This window comes from Rhinoderma darwinii, chromosome 4 (genome assembly GCF_050947455.1).
Source record: "Rhinoderma darwinii isolate aRhiDar2 chromosome 4, aRhiDar2.hap1, whole genome shotgun sequence".
Classification (NCBI taxonomy): Eukaryota; Metazoa; Chordata; class Amphibia; order Anura; family Rhinodermatidae; genus Rhinoderma; species Rhinoderma darwinii.
The window spans coordinates 230443669-230470456 of NC_134690.1; the positions used below are offsets into that span (position 1 = coordinate 230443669).

At 42.2% G+C, this 26788-nt stretch overlaps 1 protein-coding gene across 3 annotated transcripts in view; it reads left to right on the top strand.

Moving 5' to 3' along the window:
• The window catches only part of FIG4 (FIG4 phosphoinositide 5-phosphatase), a 338548-nt gene that overhangs the window by 89845 nt on the left and 221915 nt on the right, over window positions 1-26788 (top strand). For all 3 annotated transcript variants that reach the window (XM_075862266.1, XM_075862267.1, XM_075862268.1), the window contains 3 exons: window positions 5141-5292; window positions 23243-23371; window positions 23633-23733. In XM_075862266.1, the coding sequence (XP_075718381.1) occupies window positions 5141-5292; window positions 23243-23371; window positions 23633-23733 (382 nt within the window). The remainder of the gene's footprint in view (window positions 1-5140; window positions 5293-23242; window positions 23372-23632; window positions 23734-26788) is intronic.

Genomic DNA, 26788 nt, shown 5'->3' on the forward strand with positions numbered 1-26788 from the left:
CCTGTTGATGCCAAAGTGAAGTCTATGGCAAAAGCCACTTTCATCACGGCCACAACTTCAGTCAGACCATCTTTCGCAGGAAAATTGGCTTGGCTAGTATTGAACTAGCTATTCAACTACAGGAAGCAATTGATTCAGGGGACTCTCTGGTGGACACTTCCCTGCTAGCTGCACAGCTTTTGCAGATGTTTAAATATATCTTTGACGTCTCTGTCCAGGCTGCCCAAAGGTTGGCTAAGGCCATGGCTAATGCTGTAGCTGTCCAGAGGGCTATTTGGACTAAGAACTGGAATACTAATAGTGCCTCTAGGAAGAAGGTTTTCGCCCTTCCATTTGCCCAGTATCTTCTTTATGGACCTAACCTGGTCCAACTAATTTCTGAGGCTACAGGAGAAAGGCGCTCTTTTCTTCTACGTCATCAAAGACGACGTCTACTTTCCTCAGTCAGTCAGAAGACAAAGATGGTTTTCTTTCATTTCGGTACTTGGCACCACGTCAGAGGCAGAACTCAGTGACTCCCGTCTCTTCCAAGCTCAGAGACCTTCCTTCCGGTGTAGAAACTCCTGTCAGCCCCACAGCAGACGTGCTAGACCCACTCCGGCACCGCGGGCTTCCACAGCCTGAAAATTTGCCCTCACCCAAACCGCTCCCTCGGGTGGGGGGCGGCTGTTCTCCTTCCAGGAGATCTGGCTCGAAAATGTCGAAGACGCCTGGGTGTGGGAGGTTGTGTCGACAAGCTACAAAATAGTTTCTTCTGCTTTCCCTCCTGGGCATTTTTTACTGTCAACGCCCGCTCAGAATCCCTTCAGGACCCAAGCTTTTTCTCAAGCCATTCAAAGTCTCCTCGATCAAGGAGTAATTGTCCCAGTAACAACTCCAGAACTGTTCAAAGGGTTCTGTTCAAATTTTTTACAGTGCAAAAGAAGGACGGATCTCTTCCACCCATTTTGGATCTAAAACGTTTCAATCAATATGTGAAGATTCTAAGGTTTCGCATGGAGTCTCTACAATTGGTAGTCACTTCCTTGGAGGTCGACGAGTTCCTGTCCTTAATAGACCTCAAGGATGCTTATCTTCATGTTCCCATTGCTTAAGTACATCAGTGTTTCCTGCGCTTTGCAGTGGGTACCGAGCATTTCTAGTTTGTGGCCCTCCTTTCGGGTTGGCCACAGCTCCTAGGGTCTTCACCAAGGTCATACAGGCGCCCATGGCGCTCCTCAGATCCAGGGGGACAACAGGAATGCTCCTTGCTCCATCTGCTTCTGCATGAAAGTCTTGGGGACGTTATTCCCATTTGCTCAATTTCACTCCTGATCTCTACAGTTGGCAATTCTATCTCATTGGGAAAAGTCTCCGGAATCCTTGGATCTGATGATCCATCTGCCTCCTTCAGTTGAGAAGGAGCTGCTGTGGTGGATGTCTTTCCCCAACATCTGTCAGGGAAAACCCTTCACAACACTCCACTGTCATCACAACGGACGCAAGTTTGTCTGGCGGGGGGCAGTCTTCGACTGCCTCACAGTCCAGGGCACCTGGTCCAACCCGGAAGCTCAGCTCCAGATCAACATCTTGGAGCTGAGGGATATCTTCCTGGCCCTGTCTTACTGGATGTCTTGTCTCCAGGGTCTTCCAGTGCGGATACAGCAGACAACTCTACAGCAGTGGCATACCTCAATTATCAGGGAGGTACAAGAAGCAGGACTGTATTGAAGGAAATCGCCAAGATCCTTTGCTGGGTTGAACAAAATGTCCCAGCGATCTCCGCAGTGCACATCCCAGGTGTAGACAACTGGGAGGCGGATTACCTGAGCCAGAAACACTTAGATACCGGAGAATGGTCTCTTCAACCAGAGATTTTTCACCGCATTTGTATTTCGTGGGGTTTCCCAGACATGGATCTCTTTGCCTCTCACCTCAATCACAAGTGCTGGGACTACGGCACTCAGATTGGTACTCTAAAGGGGCTGGTTTGAGCCCTATCTATTCTTTTCCAATGCATTTTGGCTTTCCACGCTCCAATAAAGACTTTTTTTTACCGGGAGTCGCACATTGTGCTCCTCCTTATCGGTCCCCTCTGGAGCGTTGGGATCTCAATCTGGTCCTTGACGCTCTCCAGGCTGCACCCTTCAAACCTTTACAGGAAGTTTCTCTCAGGATCTTATCCTCGAAGGTAGTTTTCCTTATGGTGATCACCTCTAGCCTTGTCTTGCAATCCTCCGTTTTTAAGGTTTTTCATAGGGACAAGGTGGTGCTATGTCCGATGCCATCCTTCCTAAGATAGTTTCCTCCTATCTTAATGAAGAAATTGTCCTTCCTTTGTTTTGTCCTAAAACTACTCATTCACATGAATATTCCTTACATTACTTTGATGTCGTTGGAGCCCTTCCAGAATTCGGACTCCCTATTTGTTGTTCCAAAGGGCCCTCGTAAGGGTGGCCCGGCTTCAAAGGCCACCAATGCTAGCTGGATACGTTTGGCCGTTAAAAGGGCCTACTCTGCTAAGGGTAGGGAACCTTCCTTCCGGGTCACTGCTCATTCTTCCAGGGCAGTTGGGGCCTTTTGCGTGGTATGGCATCAGGCTTCTGCCCTTCAGATCTGTAAAGCCGCCACTTGATCCTTGCTACATACTTTTTTGAAGTTTTACTGGATCCATTCTTTGGCCTCTGCCGGTATCCGTTTCGGTCGGATTCTCAACCGCCGGTGCGGTAATAATAGGTGACTGAATGACCAAGGCAGGGAAAATCTGCCAGAGAGGAGGGCATCCACTGAGGCGGAAAGAGCATTCGCCAAAATGGCAGGCTTCCGCTGAAAAAGTGGGAATTCCTTCCACCCAGCGCCCACAGGGGAGTCACCAAGTGGAACACACGAGGGACTTGCTGGGTGCACCTGAAAGAAATAAAAATAAATAAAACAAAAATAAAAAATCTAGCAGAATTGCCTGCAGTGCAGGACATGTCTGCCTCCAACGGACACTAGGCTAAAACTGAGAAGCTGAGTACGGCCTATACCTATGGAACTGTGCCCCCCACTGTATTCACCTAGAAAGGGATTTTACTGGTAAGTACAAAAATCCTGTTATTCAAGGGTTCTTGATTTATAACAAAATAAGTATATGCACATTCTTCAAAACCATTTTTCTTTAGATTAGGTCCCAAAATTTTCTGCAGGTCGGGTGGCTACATGAAAGGGAGCACACTTAGACTATCAGGATTTATTATTAATTTAGTTCAATGATAAATGTATGCAGTTTGCTCCCTCTTGCAGCAACTACTGACTACCTGAATATATATTAGGGGTTAAAAGGGGCTGAGCTGCAATACCCGAATCCAAACAGACATAAATGATATGTATACTTTACCCGCTTCCCACACCACAATGAATATATATGTCACAGACAGGAGGTAGAGCCCTCATTTCAGTGTTTACAAACGAACAGAATAAAGTACCTTAGGATTGTCCGAGCTTAAAGTTTTTTTTTCGAAACTTTGATATTGATGACCTATCCTTAGGACAGGTCATCAGTATCAGATCAGATATGACTCCCGGCACCTCCACTGATCAGCTGGTTGAAGGGGCCACAGTACTCTGGTGAAGGTTGTGGCTGTCACGAAGGGTCTGTGGACCCACTGGGCCGTACCGCTTTGGCGGTAAGGCAGCTGGCCAACAGGGAGCAGGTAAGTCTATAGTTCGTATAGGTACCTGTGGGAGCTCAGACAGCAGCAGGGCAGGCTCGGCTGGGACTAGGCAGCAGGTAGACGTCAGGCGAGGTGAAGCAGGTCAGACGTGGATACAGCACGACACGACTTTGGCACAGCACAGTACTAGACCAAGATGGTATGGAATGCAAGGAACAGGAACTGGAACAGGAGACACACTAGGAGGCCATCACATAGACAAACTAGGAAACATCAACAACGCTCAGGCATAGAAGCAGGGGGCTGGACCCTCTTATAGTCCAGGGTACTCACGGGTCAAAGTTCATCAAAAGGTCCGGTGCACGTGTTGCCCCTTTAAGAGCGGGCACGAGCATGCGTGCGCACCCTACGGGATCCGGCTGAGGTGAGTGGACGCGAGCGCTGGCATCTCCGCAGGAGGAGGCTGGGGCCAGCGCTTGCCGACTCGTGGCTGCGGCTGTCAGGAGGGGATTGGAGCTGACAGCCCGCAGCCACGGACATTAGAGTGGCCTCTTCATTGCTTACATGGTACAGCTCCGTAGATTCGGTATTGACTGTTTCTGGTATTACAGCTCAGTCCCATTCCGATGTACGGAGGTGTGTCTCGTAAGCAATGAAGAGGCCACAATCTTCGCCGGAGTGCTGCAGCCCCTCCAATCAGTTGATCGATGGAAGTGCGGATAGTCAGACCCTCATCTATCTGATATTGATGACCAATCCTTAGGATAGTCCATCAATATCAAAGTCCTGGGAAACCCCTTTAATGCATTTGAATACAGATATATGTCTGTACATTATATTTAAAAATAAAGATCAGGAATTAGGATAGCTTAAATGAGAAAATAAAAGTAAAAACTGAGAAAATGACAAAAAAATGTAATATGATTCTTATGATTATTGAAAACTAAGTTTTATTCTAAATTCTTTATAGATCAGTAAATAATATATTCCTACCTGGTATCCCCATAACCAAAACAGCCAGCATAAGGTTAAAGAGCAGCACTTGGCTTATTCTGTAACTTCCATAGACTGCAATGGAGAGGGACGCTCACAGACGCTGCCCACTCCCCAATTAATTCTATGAAGATTTTTGGAGGCCATAAATCGGCAAATGAGGGTCACCAGACTGCCATTCTCCTGATAGATGAGTGTTCCAGAGCTGGAGCCTTCACCTATCAGGCATTTATGGCATATCTTCATGATAATACCCCTTTTGATGAATAGTGCATTCTGTATTACTACAAAAAAAAAAAGTGTATAAATGACATCCTACCTTTTTATGTACCCCAATATGTTGTATAAAAATAACCCCTGTCCTGCAAAAACAAGGCCTCATCGACATGAAAATAAAAATGATATATTACTGCCATTCAACTATTCAATTGTCTCATTGGCTTATTTGATTAATTTAACTTTTCCTCCTTTTAAAAAAAAAAATTGTAATGACTTTTTTCTCTATCTTTTAGTTATAGCTATGATTTAAGCCATTCACTTCAGTACAATCTTACAATCCTTCGGATGCCCACTGAGATGATGAAGTCTGAGATGACAACTCAGACACGCCAGGAAGGTTTTGATATATTTGAAGATGAAGCATTAAGCAACCATGGAGGAAGTAGTAAGTAGATCTTATTTTTGTTGATTTCTTAATTTTTGAATACAGATATTTTGTTGTTCTTGATTTCTACTAAGCACATATTTAGACACACGAAACAGAAGTCATGGCTCAAAATATATTAGACCGAAATTCAGGCGAGTGTTTCAACCGACACTCATTCTAGGAGATTTATCCAGATCCCAATCATTGATTATATTGATATATCGGGAAGGAGTAAGACACACAGACATTGCTTCTATGCTCAAAAATACTCCTCTCAGGTTTATTGCCGAAATCAATTACAATAATATGGTTCAAAAGGGGTGTAGGCTTGAGGTTAACCAATCCGTGACAATAACTCTGATTCAGCCAATAGCATACAATGACAATATTTCATATTGAGCCAATCACAGACATACAATACATTTCAAATGCATTAATATAATTCTTTATTAGATGCTGACGTCAGGTTTGCAGTTGAACTATTTCTCTTGGCAAGAATACAATAGTTTGTTCTTCTAGATACGTGGGAGTTTTACTCACATACAGTGAAGGAAATAAGTATTTGATCCCTTGCTGATTTTGTAAGTTTGCCCACTGTCAAAGACATGAACAGTCTAGAATTTTTAGGCTAGGTTACTTTTACCAGTGAGAGATAGATTATATAAAACAAAAAAAACCTGAAAATCACATAGTCAAAATTATATATATTTATTTGCATTGTGCACAGAGAAATAAGTATTTGATCCCTTTGGCAAACAAGACTTAATACTTGGTGGCAAAACCCTTGTTGGCAAGCACAGCAGTCAGACGTTTTTTGTAGTTGATGATGAGGTTTGCACACATGTTAGATGTAATTTTGTCCCACTCCTCTTTGCAGATCATCTGTAAATCATTAAGATTTCGAGGCTGTCGCTTGGCAACTCGTATCTTCTACTCCCTCCATAAGTTTTAGATGGGATTAAGGTCTGGAGACTGGCTAGGCCACTCCATGACCTTAATGTTCTTCTTTTTGAGCCACTCCTTTGTTGCCTTGGCTGTATGTTACGGGTCATTGTCGTGCTGGAAGACCCAGCCACGAGCCATTTTTAATGTCCTGGTGGAGGGAAGGAGGTTGTCACTCAGGATTTGACGGTACATGGCTCCATACATTCTCCCATTGATGCGGTGAAGTAGTCCTGTGCCCTTAGCATTGAAACACCCCCAAAACATAATGTTTCCACCTCCATGCTTGACAGTGGGGACGGTGTTCTTTGGGTCATAGGCAGCATTTCTCTTCCTCCAAACACGGCGAGTTGAGTTAATGCCAAAGAGCTCAATTTCAGTCTCATCTGACCACAGCACCTTCTCCCAATCACTCTCAGAATCATCCAGATGTTCATTTGCAAACTTCAGACGGGCCTGTACAAGTGCCTTCTTGAGCAGGGGGACCTTGCGGGCACTGCAGGATTTTAATCCATTACGGCGTAATGTGTTACCAATGGTTTTCTTGGTGACTGTGGTCCCAGCTGCCTTGAGATCATTAACAAGTTCCCCCCCGTGTAGTTTTCGGCTGAGCTCTCACCTTCCTCAGGATCAAGGATACCCCACGAGGTGAGATTTTGCATGGAGCCCCAGATTGATGTCGATTGACAGTCATTTTGTATGTCTTCCATTTTCTTACTATTGCACCAACAGTTGTCTCCTTCTCACCCAGCGTCTTACTTATGGTTTTGTAGCCCATTCCAGCCTTGTGCAGGTCTATGATCTTGTCCCTGACATACTTAGAAAGCTCTTTGGTCTTGCCAATGTTGTAGGGGTTAGAGTCAGACTGATTAATTGAGTCTGTGGACAGGAGTCTTTTATACAGGTGACCATTTAAGACATTTAAGTTGATTTGGAGCGTGTAACTGGTCTGGAGGAGGCTGAACTCTTAATGGTTGGTAGGGGATCAAATACTTATTTCTCTGTGCACAATGCAAATAAATATATATAATTTTGACTACGTGATTTTCTTTTTTTTTTTTTTCTTTTTTATATAATCTATCTCTCACTGGTAAAATTAACCTAGCCTAAAAATTCTAGACTGTTCATGACTTTGACAGTGGGCAAACTTACAAAATCAGCAAGGGATCAAATACTTATTTCCTTCACTGTACATATGTGAATGTTTCTCCTCTAAAAGTATCTTATCTCACCTCCACCCCTTTCAACAAGCTATGCATGAGAACCAAGGACAAAGATAACTAAGTTAGAAACATACAAAATCAGTATTAATATACTTGTTTCAAAGCATCAGATGGCTTTTATTCCCTAAATGAATTCTTTAAGACACAAGAAATGCTCTTCTGCTCTTCACTGACTCTCACCCTTAGGGTAACCCACATAATTGTGGAGTCAGACTGTACGATGGTGTCCAGTGGGGGATTTATTATTACCCACATCCTGGTCACTTATCTTCCGCTGTAAAACAATTGGATGTTACTGACGGGTTCACTCAGGTCTTTGGCTTTTGCTTTACTTTGACGATTGCTGATGTCAGCAGCACTTGGTTTGGTCCTTCTCATCTGTCAGTCACTGTCTCTCGTTAGTATACGTCACCAGGCTGTACACAGAACCTCCGCATTTAGGGTATGTGCACACACACTAATTACGTCCGTAATATACGGACGTATTTCGGCCGCAAGTTCCGGACCGAACTCAGTGCAGGGAGCCGGGCTCCTAGCATCATAGTTATGTACGACGCTATTAGTCCCTGCCTCGCTGCCGGACAACTGTCCCGTACTGTAATCATGTTTTCAGTACGTGACCGTTGTCCTGCAGCGAGGCAGGGACTCCTAGCATCGTACATAAGTATGATGCTTGGAGCCTGGCTCCCTGCACTGTGTTCGGTCCGGTACTTGCTGCCGAAATACGTCCGTATATTACGGACGTAATTAGTGTGTGTGCACATACCCTAATTCTCTTCCTCCTGTAAGTTGCTTGTCTGCATGGCTGCTTAGAATTGTGACACTGCCTTCAGTTCATGACAAGCACGTTGTATTGGCTCAAGCTATGCCTGCCGCATCTCAGTGATGGAGTTCATCATGTTAAACTCTTTGATTTAAATTTGTTGGCACTTGCTGGGGACCCAACCTTTATCAATTGTTAAAATAAATGCTCATCTGGTGATAACAACATCTGCATACTCTACAAAAGTTGTTCTAAGTTCATACAATAACGACATGCCCTTAAACTAAGTCAAAGCAACACTTTTATATAAGAAAAACTTCTCTGTCCCACTAGACAGGGCACCTAGAAAATGCATAGCTACTGGATACATTTTATTTTGCACTTGATGTTACTCTTTTAAAGTGGGATTTTTACCTTGATCTGAGCTGATTACCTGTAACAGCTCCTACCCACAGAAATATTCACATATACTATACGTTTTATCTACAAGTTGTCTCAAACCATTTTTTTCTTACCTACTCTGTAAATCAAATTAACACCCTTAGGCCTCATGCACACCACCGTAAAAAACGGACCCATTCACTTTCATTGATCGCGGACACCTTTCTGTAGCACTACGGAAGGGTGTCCGTGTCGTGGAAATGTTCCGGGAATTATGGAACATGTCCGTTCTTTTGCATTTTGCGGGCAGTGCTCCCATACTTTGGGTATGGGAGCAAGGCCCGAAAATGCGGCTCTCAGTCGGCGGCCGGCCGTGCCCGCAATCGCGGGCCGTGATTGCGGGCACGGTCGTGTGCATAGGGCCTTCTACATATACCTAATATCTTAGGAAGCTAAAAACAACTTGTACTGCCTGGGAAGGCCTCTCAAGGTCTCTTCGTGGGAGGCAGATGTGCTGATAAGGTTAGCACCGGTTTGCCAGGACTGTTCTGTAGGCAAATCAAATCGCTCTAACAGAATTTAGCAGCAGCAGCTGTAAAAACTGGAACATACCAATTAGATCTTGCCAAATGTATCCTTGCAGTCTTGGAGGCATATGTGAGGACACATACCATCAATACAAATGCCATCAAGAGTGCCTTGGATGCTACCGGTTTACCTTCCTTTATCCATCCACATTCCATTGAAATCTGGTTTTCACACCTACTGCTCCCAGTTGGACACTTCCTGTGGAAAACCATTTTTTCATCGCATAATCCTTAATTGGGTAATTCAATTGAAGGAAAACATTAAGAATAACGTCTACATGTTAAACATTCACATTGGGCAGTATACAAACAGTTGTTTTTTTTCTTTTTATGTGTACTTCACAGAATTGTCTTATCAAACAGCTGGTCTAATCCTCACCAATACTAAATAATATTGTGCAATGGGAATCTACTTCCACTGAGAAGTTATCATTTACAAATTATAACACTGACACATGCCTCCAATAGTTCAATGATAAGGCATGGTGATCCAGAACTTCACATAAAACTTAACCTCAGTATTTAATATTCCCACAACATTTCTTGAATACAGTTATCAAATAAACTAACTTTGGGATAGCATCTAAAGAGCTGCTGATATCTTAGTCATTGTACATACACCAGTTCAATACTTGGGGTAGAAACTATTCCCCTTTCACTACACACAACTTCTGCAGTGGGGAAAATACTGTCCAGGCTTTAGGCCACCCTGAAAACAGGTCTACACATACGAGCAAGTTTTCATACACACCTACCTCGGATAGTTGTATGTTCTGCAGTCACTGGAACGGGTAATTTGGCCAGGGTGCACTGTTTATAGGTACCTTTGCTATGCCGTGCGCATATCATGCAGGCTACTACAAACCTAGTGGTTTTCATTATTGAATTCAGGGACAAGCCAATATGTGGATACCTGGCTGCACATACTCTCCTTGGCAGGTGTGTCATCTCTTGCGCTCTCAATTGGCTTACCCGATTATCCAACAAAGTTCCTACTACCAATGGGCCCATGATCGTGGGCGATGCCAAAAGCGTACCTAGAATCAGTGTAAATGTCGGCCGTCTAACCTTTTGCCAGGTTACAAGCCTCAGCGAGCACCTCCAGCTTCGCTTCTTGTGATGAGCAAGAAGGTGGGAGTGGTTTCTGGATAATTTACCTCGTGCATCGTGACTACCGTGTATCATGTCTTGTACATACTGTAGATTATAAAGTATCTCTACTTTACAAATTGACATCGGAAGCCCATGTTGCATATAGATAAACTATTTTAAAAGGGTGGAGCCTTATCTTTCCACACTCATCTGATAATCCAGAACACTTGTAAATCCCACCCCTATCAGGTACTATAGAGGCCTGATTTAATACCACAAACAAACAAAAAATATGTTACTAAAATCTGGCATAAAACTAACAATGTTCAGGGAATTCTTGCCTCCTTCCCATCTAAATCCATAAAGACTCATCTGTGAGTGACCTCACCTCGGCTTCCTGTGCAGATTTGCTGGAGGAAGGTCTCTTACACAATACCTTATATTGAGTGGTGACTACAGCACAGCATACCGGTGCCATATTTGCCGTTCTGGAAGGATCTGGAACCATCTACACAGAAAAACTCAAAATCTGGGTTACTCATACACATTTTAATCTAGGTTCCTCATTGGACCTCTCATACGCATTTTGTAGACCTCCTATCACTAAATTGATTAATTATAAATAAAATTGTGTGTTGTAACTGAAGTGCACCTGATCAGTCTCAAAACTACTCCCCCCCTTTTTGGACTCCGCGGAAGTAATGTAGGAGGGTTCAAAACGACATATCTCATCATAGTGTGATTGGGCACTATATCTGGTTGCACTAGTTTGGCCCCCTGTAATACCAACCTGCAGTCATTTCTTTTTAAAACATCATACATTTTTAAAATGACATATATGCAGTCCTGTACCACTTACCTGCATGTGTAAAAGCAAAAATAACAATTGTAATTCTTTATCCAGTAAAGCAGAGAATAATATATCTGCTAAGTTAATTACTACAAACCAATAAGCTGTGTGTGGGAGTAGGGTACAGTAAGGGTACATACATTTTCAAGACCCCGTGTCTCACAATATCTGTATTTTATTTAATTGGAATTAACTTCAAAACTTAAAAGATCAAATCATATCATACGACATGAATATGTAACATAGCACCACATGTTTCAAAAGGTCCATATTTTGTAACTTGTGCAGCTGTAATATTTTACTCCCTACGCACTCACGGACAACAGCGCATGTGTAGAGATAAGACACATGCCATTGCACAGAGGAAAATAACTGATTATATTTATAACTCTAATTATTTAACCCCATACACAAGACACACTAAAAATGTTACACAGTACCGCTGTTAAGAATGAGAACATGCAATTTAGATCTCAAATCAATGCTATATTGTGGCCACTGGTCTAGTCAAACTTCACACTGCACACATGTTACATCACACACGTCTCACACATCACACAGATGTCACATCACACCCATTCACATTACACTCCCACCGTTCTGACCCACATTGGTCACTGCAATGTACCTAGCTGCTCCGTATTCTTCACTCTTCCTGTCAAAATCTACACCTGTATTCACATCGCTCTCACACCATTCTATTTATCCTATGCAAACATCCATCATTTCACAAGATTCAACTCCCATCGCTTTTTAAAATTCTTTACAATCACAGCCTCAGCTCCTTTTGCGCTTTCTACCATGATGACCGGGACCAATGCCCCAAGGCTGTCCCACATTTTTGTCTCACTTTCTCCTGACCCAATGATCGGAGGGCGTAGGGTAATCTCCGTAAAACTCCCCAACTCCAAACAGACCGGCCTCGTCTGTTAGCAGATATCTCACGCTAGTCTATCCAGTTTCGAACTGGGCTATCTTATCAATACCATATCAAAGTCGTTCCTCCATACATTCTAGCAGTGGGGTATCCTTTTCTCTGATCCCTCACTGTTTTGAACATCAAGAACAGACAAAATGCTGCCATTCAAGAAATTGCAAGAGCATATTCTTAAACACAATTGACATTCGTGTACCTCCATTGACTCAAGCAGAAGTTGGTCATATTAATTTCAAACATCTACAAACCCCTCATCTTTTTCAGTTATGCAAAACACTTGCTACCAGGGTATAGCTTTTGGTTCATACAGACGGTGTGGTGTATTTTGGTGATTTCTTTAGGGGCCCTGAGAGCGAGCCAATACCTATCTCCTTCACTGTAATTTGTGTCGGTAGTTATACTACTGACACATGTGGCACTTGGGGGTCTGTGTCAGTGTCATTCATTGAACACAGGTTGTTTATTTTACAATGCTATTCAATCCGGATGGTCCGATGTTATACTACTACAAACTTACTTGGTTCTTATGCTACAACAAAGTCCATATGCCGTATTATCAAATGCGTGCTAGAAATCCGTCTGTACTGATTCCTACCTTATGCAAGTCTGACAATGCATACAACTGAGGGTTTTTGTTTTTTAAGGACCCTTGGACACAATATTACAAGCTGGCAGTGTGCTAGGAGTGTATCAATGGTTACTCAATACAACATTCAAAGTTTTCCCTATTACACTGGGTCCTACATTATCAGGACCTAACCGTAAAAGTCCTTGTGGTACTACAGGATAATACTTACAAATATCCAACCCTTCTGTCATCTACAGACCGTTAGTACTTTGCGTGACACTATCTTAGAGCAAACGGGCAACAGGATAACCTTTGATCCTTAACGATTTCACACAACAGCCAAATAACAAATTACACACTACAACGGAATAGGACAAGTTTTTTTCCTCACTGTCCAAGCTGCAATCCTTTGATTTCACATGTAAGTTACAACTTCTCTCAAGCATCCGCTACGTCACTGCATTCCAAAGGGGGGGGGATCATCACTCCTCACAACTTGTACTGTTTGATTGCCGGGAAAAATCATAGCAACAATTAAAGATTTACACATCTTCAACAATAAATCAAGATAACCTACGCACCTGCAATCATTGATCACACAAAAAGTTTTAACATAACTTTTTGGATCCATTCATTCTTGTAACATCTCTTTGACGCCGGGAAATTTATTCAGGAATGGTATCCTGAATAAATTTCCCGGCGTCCGAGAGATGTTACATCATGACAGCTAAATTCCAAGGCTTACGCAATACATGTGTGAAAGGTTGTGTAAGAATAATCTCCTTACCGACCGCGTTTTTTTAAAATTCACAAATTCATTGCCCGATCTCTCCTGTGACAGCTATCGGACGATCAATCTCCCGGGTTTCGGCACCAAAAACTGTTGCGGAAGACATGACTCAAAATATATTAGACTGAAATTTTGGCAAGTGTTTCAACTGACACTCATTCCAGGAGATTTATCCAGATCCTAATCATTGATTATATCGGATAGGAGTAAGACACACAGACATTGCTTGTATGCTCAAAATTACTCCTCTGAGGTTTATTGCCTAAATCAATTACAATAATATTGTTCAAAAGGGGTGTTAACCAATCAGAGGCAATGTGACAATAACTCTGATTCAGCCAATAGCATACAATTACAATATTTCATATGGAGCCAATCACAGACATACAATACATTTCAAATGCATTATTATAATTCTTCATTAGATGCTGACATCAGGTTTGCATCTGAACTATTTCTCTTGGCAAGAATACAATAGATTGTTCGTCTAGATATGTGGGAGTTTTACTCACATACATATGTGAATGTGTCTCCCTCTAAGGCTATGTTCACACGGAGTATTTTGGGGGAGGAATATCTGCCTCAAAATTCCGTTTGGAACTTTGAGGCAGATATTCCTCTCCCTGCATGCCGATTTTCGCGGCAATTATCGCGACGTTTTTCGCCCGCGGCCATTGAGCGCCGCGGGCATAAAACAGCGAGAAATACGCTTTCTCCTGCCTCCCATTGAAGTCAATGGGAGGTCGGAGGCGGAAGCGCCCGAAGATAGGGCATGTCGCTTCTTTTTCCCGCGAGGCAGTTTTACTGCTCGCGGGAAAAAGACGCCGACGCCTCCCATTGAAATCAATGGGAGGCGTTCTCGGGCCGTTTCTGCCGAGTTTTGCGACGCGGTTTCCGCGTCAAAAAACTCGGCAAAATACCCCGTGTGAACATAGCCTAAAAGTATCTTATCTCACTCCCTCCCTTTCCTTCTTTCAACAAGCTTTGCATGAGAGCCAAGGACAAAGATAACTAACTTAGAAACATAGAAAATCAGCATTAATATGCTTGTCTTGAAGCAACAGATTGCTTTTATTCACTAAATGGATTCTTTAAGACACAAGAAATAAATATATATATGGTAGGCTTAGATACACGGCCCATGTATGATCCTGTCTGGTGGGCCCTGTATATAAGCCTACCACACTGTAGGCTTAGATACATGGCCCATGCGTGATCCTGTCTGGTGGGTCCTGTATCTAAGCCAATCACATGGTAGGCTTAGATACATGGCCCATGTGTGATCCTGTCTGCTGGGCCCTGTATCTAAGCCTACCACACTGTAGGTTTAGATACACGGCCCCAGCACACAGTAATCTTATACTGTATAAGATTACTGTCTGCTGGACCCTGTATCTAAGGCTACGTTGTGGTAGGCTTAGATACAGGGTCCCACAGACAGTATCACACATGGGCCCTGTATCTAAGCCTAACGTGTTACTAATCGTTTTTTGTGTGTTTTCTTACAGGTTCGGTCGTTGGTTTACGTCGGATTCCAGGACTACTTCGATGACAGCTTTCTTTTTATTATCAATAAAATGGTTAATGAGGGTTGTGTGTTTTTTTTTTTTAATTTCAATAAAATATTTTTTCTATGTCTTAGTAATGGCCGCCGGCTGACGACGTCCATTGCTAAGGCGGGGCTTAGTGTGAGCCGGTGCAGAGGCAAACACTAACCCCCTTTATTACCCCGGTACCCACCGCCACCAGGGGTGCTGGGAAGAGCCGGGTACGATCCAGTACCTGACCATCTATAGTGATGGTCGGCCACTGGGGTGGCCGCAGGCTGGTATTATCAGGAGGGGAAAGGCCAGATACAGTGGCCCTTCCCACCCTGGTAATGCTAGGCTGCTGCTGCTTTATTGTATCTGGCTGGTTAGGAAAAATGGGGGGGACCCCACGTCATTTAAAAAAAAAATAATAATAATTGGAAAGAACGATGTGGGGTCCCCCCCAATTTTCATAACCAGCCAGATGCAACACAGCAGCAGCAGGCAGCATTTCAAGGGTGTGAAGGGCCACTGTTTTTGGCCTTCCCCAGCCTAATACCAGCCTGACCGTCACTACAGATGGTCGGGTACTGGTTCGTACCCGGCTCTTCCCAGTACTCCTGGTGGCGGTGGGTACCGTTGTAATAATGGGGGTTAGTGTTGGCCTTTGCACCTGCTAACATTAAGCCTCGCCTTAGCAATGGAGGTTGTCAATCAGCCAGCGGCCATTACTAAGGCGGTGATCATAACGTTTAAAAAGATACAAGCACATAGAAAAAATATTTTATTGAAATGAAAAAACACAACCCTCATTAACCATTTTATTGAGAATAAAAAAAACGCCGTCATTGAAGTCCTCGTATCCGAAGTCCAACAACCGAACCTGTAAAAAAAACACAAACACACAAAAATAATCAGTAACACATAAAGAAGCAAAATTATTATTCTTACCTATCCTGGGTCCAGCGCTGGAGACGCAATGTCAGCGAGCTGGGCCCTGTATCTAATCCAATCATGTGTGATACTGTCTGCTGAGCTGTGTATCTAATCCAATCATGTGTGATACTGTCTGCTGGGCCCTGTATCTAATCGTATCTTGTGCGATACTGTCTACTGAGCCCTATATCTAATCCGATCATGTGTGATACTGTCTGCGGAGCCAGTGTATCTAATCCTATCATGTGTGATACTGTCTGCTGAGCCACTGTATCTAATCCTATCCATAGTTTATAGGGTCGTAGTGCTATAGATATGCTATGCTGTCTCCTATACACACATTTTTTTGGGCGGACACATATGTATTGTGGCTATTTCCCCTGACATTTTAAGCCCTGAGGGTATGTTCACACGGCAGCGTCCATTACGGCTGAAATTACGGTGCTGTTTTCAGGAGAAAACAGCACCGTCATTTCAGCCGTAATGGCATGTGCATGCGTCTTTCGCTGCGTCCATTACGGACGTAATTGGAGCTGTTTTTCTATGGAGTCAATGGAAAACGGCTCTATTTACGTCTGAAGAAGTGACAGGCACTTCTTTGACGCGGGCGTCTTTTTTACGCGCCGGCTTTTGACAGCGGCACGTAAAAAAAAAATTACCGTCGGCACAGAACATCGTAAGACCCATTCAAATGAATGGGCAGATGTTTTACAACGCTTTTGAGCCGCATTTTCGGACGTAATTCAATGCTAAAACGCCCGAATTACGTCCGTAAATAGGGTGTGTGAACCCAGCCTTAGTGACGCCCCCGGCTGCTAGTGCTGCATTGTTGGGTCACTTAGGAAACCCAGCGATGCAGCTGAAAGCTGCGGACCGTCGGCCATGAGAAGTTTGCGGGGGGGCCCAGTAAGAATTTTTGCATCGGGGCCCATGAGCCTTTAGCTACGCCCCTGTGTATATATATATATGGCTTGAGAAAGGCTCTAGTGGATAGAGCTGAAACGTCGCACTTAGGGTTAATAAAGTACCCTCTTTTTCACTAATTCCGATGGTGTGCTGCCTACTTTTTTGATTATATATATATATATAGCAAACAGGGGGAGAAAGTCTTTGCAGGTGGAATACAAATTATATCTCTGCATGATTCGGCATCGTTTTTGATAATTCACAATGTAATTTTAATACAGAGAATATAAGCAAATTGACCATCCATCACATCTGCATGGTGGTCTTTCTTTTCATAGAGTACTATTTTTGCTACTCTGTAATAAAGGAAAATCCGTCCTACAGGCAATATTCATATTTGCCGAATGAGATGAGATTCTTATAGTCTAAATGTGCAGGATTGTTCACTATTATGGAAGGTACTTAGATGGGCTGGAGATGATCTATAGTAGACCCCAGACACTACCTTCTGCACTTTGGTGATTAAAATAAATACAAAATAAAATACCCTTCTGGAATTAAACAAAAAAAAAAAAGAATTTGTTGGTGCAAAACACATATTTTCTAGTTAAAGGGAATGTGTTGCCAGAAAAACATGTTTTGTTTTTTTTAATTAAACATTTAGTGTGTAGGTGATTAAACATTGTTCAAATTTTTTTTATTTTTTTCACGAGTCAGGAAATATTATAAATTAGATTCTAATTTATAATATTTCCCATTGCTGGTCACTAGATGGAGCTATTCCCAAAATTGCAGCATTGCAAAATTGGGTAAAAAGCCCTCGCTCTAGTGAGCTCTCAGCATCCCCCCCCCTCCTTTATCCTGGCTAGTGCCGGGATAAACGAGGGGTTTGAACGGTCTAACCTCCTACTCTGTGTGTCGCCATTTTTTGAGCTAACACACAGTGTAGAAGGTTAACATACAGTAGTAAACGTACACGAACATACATTGAAATCTATTACCTGCTCCTGCCGCCGCGGCTCCCTCCGGCCCGTCCGCTCAGTCTGCTGCCGCTGGTCCAAGTGCACAAGTCCAGAAGCCGCGGCCGGAAGTAGTAATCTTACTGTCCGGCCGCGACTTACGGTCCACAGGAAAATGGCGCCGGACGGCGCCAATTTCAAATTGGACTGTGTGGGAGCGGCGCATGCGCAGTTCCCACACAGACGGCGTACACAGAAGTGGATGGGACGGGAGCCGTTCGCAGTCCCTATGGGACTGTGGCTGCCGTATTCCATGTCTGTATGTGTCGTTAATCGACACATACAGAAATGGAACAAAAAATGGCAGCCCCCATAGGGAAGAAAAAGTGTAAAAATAAGAAAAAGTAAAACACAAACACACAAATAAATATAAACGTTTTTAATAAAGCACTAACATCTTTAACATATGAAAAATAAATTTGTGATGACACTGTTCCTTTAAAGAGGCTCTGTCACCAGATTTTGCAACCCCTATCTGCTATTGCAGCAGATAGGCGCTGCAATGTAGATTACAGTAACGTTTTTCTTTTTAAAAAACGAGCATTTTTGGCCAAGTTATGACCATTTTTGTAGTTCTGCAAATGAGGCTTGCAAAAGTCCAAGTGGGTGTGTATTATGTGTGTTACATCGGGGCGTTTTTACTACTTTTACTAGCTGGGCGTTCTGACGAGAAGTATCATCCACTTCTCTTCAGAACGCCCAGCTTCTGCCAGATCACGCTGTGACGTCACTCACAGGTCCTGCATCGTGTCAGGCGAGCGAGGACACATCGGCACCAGAGGCTACAGTTGATTCTGCAGCAGCATCAGCGTTTGCAGGTAAGTAGCTACATCGAGTTACCTGCTAACGCCGATGCTGCTGCAGAATCAACTGAAGCCTCTGGTGCCGATGCGTCCTCGCTCGTCTGACACGATGCAGGACCTGTGAGTGACGTCACAGCGTGATCTGGCAGAAGCTGGGCGTTCTGAAGAGAAGTGGATGATACTTCTCATCAGAACGCCCAGCTAGTAAAAGTATTAAAAACGCCCCGATGTACGCACATAATACACGCCCACTTGGACTTTTACTTTTAAACACACCCACTTGGACTTTTGCAAGCCTCATTTGCATAACTACAAAAATGGTCATAACTTGGCCAAAAATGCTCGTTTTTTAAAAATAAAAACGTTACTGTAATCTACATTGCAGCGCCGATCTGCTGCAATAGCAGATAGGGGTTGCAAAATCTGGTGACAGAGCCTCTTTAAAGTGTTCACTGGGAGAGACAGTACCCATGGTACTGTGTCCCCCAGTGAATTAAGAGGTAGGGATTTTACTGCGAAGTACAAAATCCTGTTATCTTGAGATATCAATTAATGTAGACACAATTTCCCCAAAACCGTAATAACGTGTGCAATAAACAATTCTGCTCAATGGGAGTTACAGAAACAGCTGAGCAAGTCTGTTGATATTTCATGAATGTCTGAAAGAGTAATTTCCCTTTTTAAAAGTACAACTCATTCCCCAAATTACAGGACCTTATACAACTTCGTATTATAATCCTTTATGTTGTAGTGTTCATTAGCTCGACATTATCGTCATCGTGGTAACATTTCTGAATCACCTAAACTCCTGTATCCAAATTTTTTTCATACAAAAAGTTGATAGAATTGACCATTATTGACTTTATAGTAATGGGCTTTTCATTCAGGTTTACAGGTTGTTTTTAAACTTGTCATTAGTAAAATGTGAGAGAATTTTTTTTTCAACGAACTAATACTAGAGGGAAACAAAGAATGAAATACATTTTTTCCATTATTTTTCTTTTTGGAACGTTGTAATATTATCCATCATGCAAATTCATCTCTAGAAAAAAATATAATATACTCGCGGACCTCAATTCTAAGCTATCCATGTTCCTTTACTTCTGCAAATACCTCACGCTGCAGCGATGTAAATAGACGCGATCCTCTTTAACTGCAGATTAAGCTGTATAGTGTCTGGCCATTAAACAGATTGGCTGACGCTGCGTCAGCCCAATCCTTCTGATGTTACAGGTTGCTGGAATGATCCGCTCCCGGTCATAAAATACGCTAAACACAGCGCGTAAAGTGAGCACTGTGTACGGCAATGGGACCCGAATGAAGGAATATTCCTTCCTGGATTTTGCCATGGAAACCTTGGACGGCTCAATTACTTCACAGGCTTTCAACAGTCTGATGGAGCAGAGGAGCATGCTTGGAGGACATGATCTGTGTCCTCCCAGCAATCCCCTGTATACAGATCACTGCTAATAGCGTTCTAAAGGCCAGCAGGCATTAGATCACTATTATCTTTGATGTGCATGTGATTTTCTCTAACACCTACACAAACCCACCCGCATTGTCAGGGAATTTTTTCAAGGACATGGACGCATATAATAATGCATCCATATTGCAGAATCTTTGTTATATCAGATCCACACAACTTATTACCTGTCACTAGATTTTATCCCTCTAGCTCCGCCCCTATCTGCTATCTTGTCTACAGTAACATTTTCTGACCACAAATGCTTTGTAACCATTTACAGATCCCACATACCACCTAAAGACTAGAGGCACGCTAGAGAAAATGGTGTCCTTTGTTCTCAGGCATTATAGCTATGATCTAGTTTTGGTAGATAGATAGATAGCTAGATAGATAGATATAGCACTCTGCATCAAATTCCAACACGGTGATGGGAGCAAGCAGGTAATCCAGATCAGTGAATTGTAAGGCATAAATGAAAGAAATCCCACAGCACTCCGATGGTTCCAAAATAGAATGTGATTTAGTCCGTCAACAGCTGCAACATTTCCGTCCTGCTATAGGACCTTTTTCAAGCATAGTGACACAACCAATACATGCAGGTATAAATCATGTGCCTCATTATCATAATGAGGGATCATTAATAAAGTGCTCAGACAAAGATATAGTACAGAATGTAAATACTTGTATAAATACCATATGTTACAATTATGAAAACAGTGTAAAGTGGTAAAATCCAGTGAAAACATTGACATACATTTAAAAACAAGCATAATATAGCCTGATTATCCCTTAATCAAAAATGCAATCATATGAGGGCAAGGTCTTCAGGCCACTCACCAATCGTTGACTTGATATGTAAAGTCGTTTTGTTTTTTAGACCAGTGTCGCTGCAGAATTTAGTATGTCCGTTAACGTTGGACATTATCTGCATTTGTCTTTGAGCTCCAAATTAGTGAATGCCCTCTCAATGGTGGATCAGAGAGGCCTGCCGGAGAGAGACTATGACACGCATCTTCAGTGTTCAAATGATCTCTGCCCTAGGGGGCGGATCCATCTTTATTTATAGGAAAATGAGAGTAGGTGGTAACCTCATACTTGCAAACATAAACATTCTATATATGGTAATATCCCAAAACTCCACATATTTTATAATGACAGGAAAGGTGTAGGCTTTGGTTTCAGCCAATCATCTACAATATCATAATGACTCTGATTCAGCCAATAAGAATTATTTCAATGCATTATAATAATTCTTCACCCTCCAAGCCCCAGGTGGCCTGAACCTTGTCCCATGGAGAAGACACACATTTCAGATACACAAGTTAATTTGTCTCTACTTCTTATCTCACTAGAGAATGGAGACTGCAGATAAGTTTAAATTAATTAAACAGAGGCCTGAATCCAAGGCTGACCTATGGTAAACAGTCATTGTCCATTCGGCCAAGGCTATTTGATCTGCTCCTTACAAGCGTAATAAAACATTCAATTCAAGAACACAACATAGAATTGCTTCAGGATATCTGCTGATATTTACTTTTTACTTATTAACCTCAAGATGGCTCCTTCAGGCCAAAAACATAGATTCCAATGATCCAAAATGGATGCCTACCATACAAGATGGAGTCCATGCAAAATGTTATCTTTGAAACCCATTCTAATCACCTTCACAAAAGCAATATATGTTCACACATATAAAGATAATTAAAAATATTTTTGACACCAGTTAATTTTGACTTGGTGGACAATTTAGATTTACATTATCAACAATAAAAACATTTTATAATAAATACTACAAATGATTATAATAATTTCAGTTGTTAAAAAATTGCCCAGTATACAATTTTTTCAAATCTTTTGCTGTGACTGTGAATTATCAAGGCTTTATTATTTCACCTTTTTATAATTGTTTTGTCATTTTTGCATAAATCAGTAGTTTATGTGGATATATGAATGTCATCAGAAACACAGTAATTGAATGGAGAGGGAGGAGGTGATGCTGCAGTCACTCTTCCTGCGGTGTGACGCTTATGCTGTGAGAGGGTAGGGGGAGCAGCAGTTTGGAGAAATCTGATTGGACGAAGCACACAGATAACTTATCCTGTTCCACACCAGTAAGAGCCCACCCACTTAGTTAAGCCTTATTCATACGATCGTATTATACATCCGTGTGATGTCCGTTAAAAAAAAGGACAGCACCTGGACCCATGCAATTTAACGTGACCGTTCATGCGGTCATTGTTTTAACGGACCATGTGAAGGGCTCGTGAAAAATAGGACATTTTCAAGGATCCCTCAATAGACTCAATGGGTCGCGCCCAGGTGCAGCTCGGACATGTAAAACTGCAGTTTTTCACAAGCGAGTTTACACTCGTCCGTCGAGGAATATAGAGAGAACATTGAACATTTACAGAAATGTTGGAAAAGGAAATAGTCAAAAATTTGCAGGTTAGACCCAACGTTCCTGGCTGCACTACATTTAATATATAGCTACAGCTTTTTTTTGTATGCTTTAAAGTTCACTTTCACTGAGATTTGCCAACATAAAATTTAAAACTGCAAATTAAAATGTGTGTCTCCGAGAACAGATTTTAAATCTTCACACTGTAATCTCTGCCAGTGCTGAGCTCAGATATCTGCTTGTTAACCGGCTGACCACCAGTTGGGACTGCACTGGATCTCCATTCTTTTGTGCAGACCAGCGTGATCACCTTTTATATTCCATAAGTGCTTATAGCACATGAAGAGAAAGAGAGGAAGCCTTCAGCTCACCTTGTATACAGACTTGTACTGTTCACCGCGCACGGGTCCTCGTGTCGGCACACGATCGGGAAGTTGAAACAGGGAAGAAAGATTGGCTCCAGCGCTGATTTAGGCTAAAATGAAACTTTTTCCAAGTTTTATTAGGTCATTTTAAAAACAGAATCGGCAGGATGGTGTCCTAGAGTGCAGAGAGAGGTTTCAATGGTATGAATAGCCTACGCGTTTCAGACGCCTCCTACGTCCTTATTCATGGCTTATAGCACATATTGATGGCATACCAAACTGGCCCAATTTATGTGTGAAATTTTAAAGTTAGAAATTGAATACAAAGATCTGATTTCTTATGTTCTGACATATTAAAATGAAAATGTAAGTACGAATTGGTGTTGCATTTTAATTTTGAATTATTTCTTTTAGGTACATTTGGTATATGCAGTGAGCCCTACATGAAGTATGTATGGAATGGTGAGCTCTTAAAGTGCATTAAAAACATTGTTCACCATGACTGGTTACTTTATATCATTCATGGATTTTGTGGACAATCAAGTATCCTTTCTAAACTGAAGAATGAGGACTCAAACAATATAGTGCATTGTGGGACATTTTATCCTAACTTACTACTGTCTAGATTACCCTATACATTCTAAAAAAAAATAAAATCACTGTTTTAAGCTATTTGGTAAGCTAATTGTATAAACATTACTTTACTAAATACTATTTATGCATCCTCGTGGATTTACTATTTTGGAGTTGATATTGTGTTGATTTGGTGTTCTTTACATTCATATTTACCTTAATCATCTAAAGAATTATTAATTTATGGTCGACCAATCTACGTGACTCTCATGGCCAGAAGATCAAGCAAATTTGCTGGGACTCGTTTCCTAAAGAGAGGAGCAAATTGTGAGGTAAAATGTAGGCTTTGGTGGCTGAATATTTTGAAATATAAATTGATGAAACCTGTTTGATAACAGAATGTGTTTGTTTTTTTGGGTTTTTTTTTCTCCTCTTTAAAAAGTTTGCTGCTTAGGGACTGTTCACATCTCCGTTGTGGTGTTCCGTCATTCTGCTCCGTCAGAGGAGCAGAATATGGAAATACCGGAAGCAACGATTCCATTGCACAACTTAAACCACGGGAGGCCGACTGAAGCCTTTGACTTCAAAGGGTTCCGTCGGAGGGTCCGTGATTTTACTGTAAACAATAGCGCAGCATACTGTGCTATTGTTTTTGGTAATCCCTGCCGGATCTGTGATGGACGCCTCTTAAGGATACATGCACACATTGCGTATTTTGCTGCAGAAAATACGCATTAAAACCGCAGCAATATGTGGGAAATTCGCAGGTAAAAACCGCACCTAATCGTGCGTTTTTCTGTGCGGTTTTAATGCGTTTTCCGGTGCGTTTACATGCTGCGGATTTTGGTGTGATTTTCCTCAGCACTAGGCAGATACAATTTGCAAGTGGAAACGCAAGATAAATTGACATGCTGTGGATTCTAAAAAACGAGCTGCAGCTCAATTTCGGTCCCGAAAACTACCGCAGTGTGTACATGTGATTTCCTGGAATCTCATTGACTATGCTTTTACTGTATTATGCTGCGTATTTGTCGCACGCAAATCCACGTGGCAAAACCGCATGTAATACGCATCGTGTGCATTGAGCCTAAGGCTACAATTTGGTGTCGAAAATCTGCATCAAAACTGCGGGTAAACGCAGGTAATTCCATGTGCGTTTTTATGCTGCGGATTTTGGTGCGTTTTTCTTAAAACTTGTCAGATACAATTCGCAAGCGGAAACACAAGATAAATTGACATGCTGCAGATTTAAAAATACGCACCGCAGGTCAATTTACGTGCATAAAAAATCTGCAACGTGTAGATGAGATTTCTTGAAATCTCATTTACTTTGCTGGTATTGTATTATGCTGCGGATTTGACGCACAAAAACACGCGCAGCAAATCCGTATGTAATTCCCATCGTGTGCATTTGGACAAATGAAGCCTCCAACGCAGATGTGAACTGTCCATTATGCAACCAGTAAAAGGCATATTATATTCAATTTTTGTCAATATATAGTATCCCCTTCCCATAAATGAATGGGCAAATAGCCAATGTGCCATTAGCTCATTAATTTACATGCTCCCTTTGAAAGCAGTGCACGCTCCTGCATAAAGTTCTATTAAGAGTATTGAACGGTCACACTGACAGCCCAATCCTGTACCGGGACATAATGAGAGATGTGTTCTTGAATGTGTTTCTGCTTTCAGATGGCCTGTCATTTATGACATTATGGGGCTTTCCTGAGTAAAGGAGGTTCGAGGGCATGCAAACAGTGATCCAATGGTCTGTTGCCATTATCACTGATCTGTATATGGGGAAAGCAGGGAACATATTCGTATTTGGCATCCTGCATGACCACGCGCATTTTGCATGGGCGTCAGGTTCTCGGGCATTAATATCCATAGTAAAAAAACAAACTGAACCCTGGTCATAAAAGGGTTAATATTGCAAATTGTTTTACTCTGGATCCCGTGTTGTTAGCGGGTGCCATTATCCTGACACAGAGGAATGGTTGATTCCGTACTTATTAAATATGTCCTAGGAAGAAAAAGGGTTAATAGTCATATGTCCTGGCAGGGAAGCACTTCAGTAACCAAGGATGTATCCGATAGGTCTTTGCTACAAATGGCTATAGCGTGGGCAAGATTCTTTTAATCAAGAACAAGATCGCCTGAAGCTGGAGCAGGCTGAATTTGGAGCTGTATAGATTTTGAAGTTCCTGCTTCAGCCTATGTAGAGGAGCAGAGGGGGGTCAGCGGAAGATGAGCGAACAGCATGCATGGAGAGTAGGAGAATCTGTGACCATGAACTTTTTGATGTGATCATTCCTCTTATGAATCAGAGAGCATATGTTTTTTTTGTTTATAGAAAAGGAGAGAGAAGATGGGCAGTTGCTGATTTAATCACCCCTCTGCACTTAATTATGTGGTTTATTGTCTTCGCGACCCAGTTGTTAACCAGCATCCGGATCGCGTTGTCAAAGAAGTCACATAAAGCAGTCACACCACAAATATCAGTGAGTGGCATTTTGACAATGTGCCGAGTGTCAACTTTTTAGAAAATATATGGTTATGGGGGATTAGTGTGAATGTTTTATAATGTTTTTTACTTGTACATGTCAAATGTGTGAAAATTGTCCTGGCTACCAGAGGTGCAAAATGTCCAGAAACCGCTGGAAATGAAAGGGTTTATGATGATTGGTTGCTAAGGCCAGCAAGTCCTTCGCTGTATGACTCATGGTTAGATGGCTTTACTGACCACCAAGAAAATGAATACATGATGCATTCCCTAATACCATGCCTACAAATGTCAATGCTTTATATAAAACAGTCTGTCTATTTTATTATGGATTATTATGACAAATATAGTCTTACAGTTTTAAAGGGAGCTTGTCTTGTTAGACAGACTATAGTGGCCATCAAAGTTAGGGGTTTGCCTAGGGAAGATGATTAAATCAACACAGTCATATCAGTGGGGGCCGAGAGCCAGGACCCCAGCGCCCAACACCCAAGATCGAACTTTATTGACATGTCTGATTTTGCAACTAGAAGAACTGATGAAGAGAATCGGTAACATGTCAAAAGGGTTTAGTTTTTCTAAATGTGAACCTATGCAGTATAAAGAAATGCTAACTGATAATATCTGCGGTTACATATCTGGTTAGTGCTGGCAGCAATGTAATTGTGGTTATGGATATGATAACTGTCGTTTGTATTTTACGTAAGCCGTTTACTTTGATATGTCCATATCTTTGCATCACTCAGTAAATTTTAAGATGTTATATTTACCTTGTTACATAGACCTTACACCGTTCAGGAAAATCAGTTCGTGCAGAGTGAGGCTTCGTTCACATGTGCATCGGGACTCCGTTCATGGGTTCCTTCGGACCTTTCCGTCAGGGG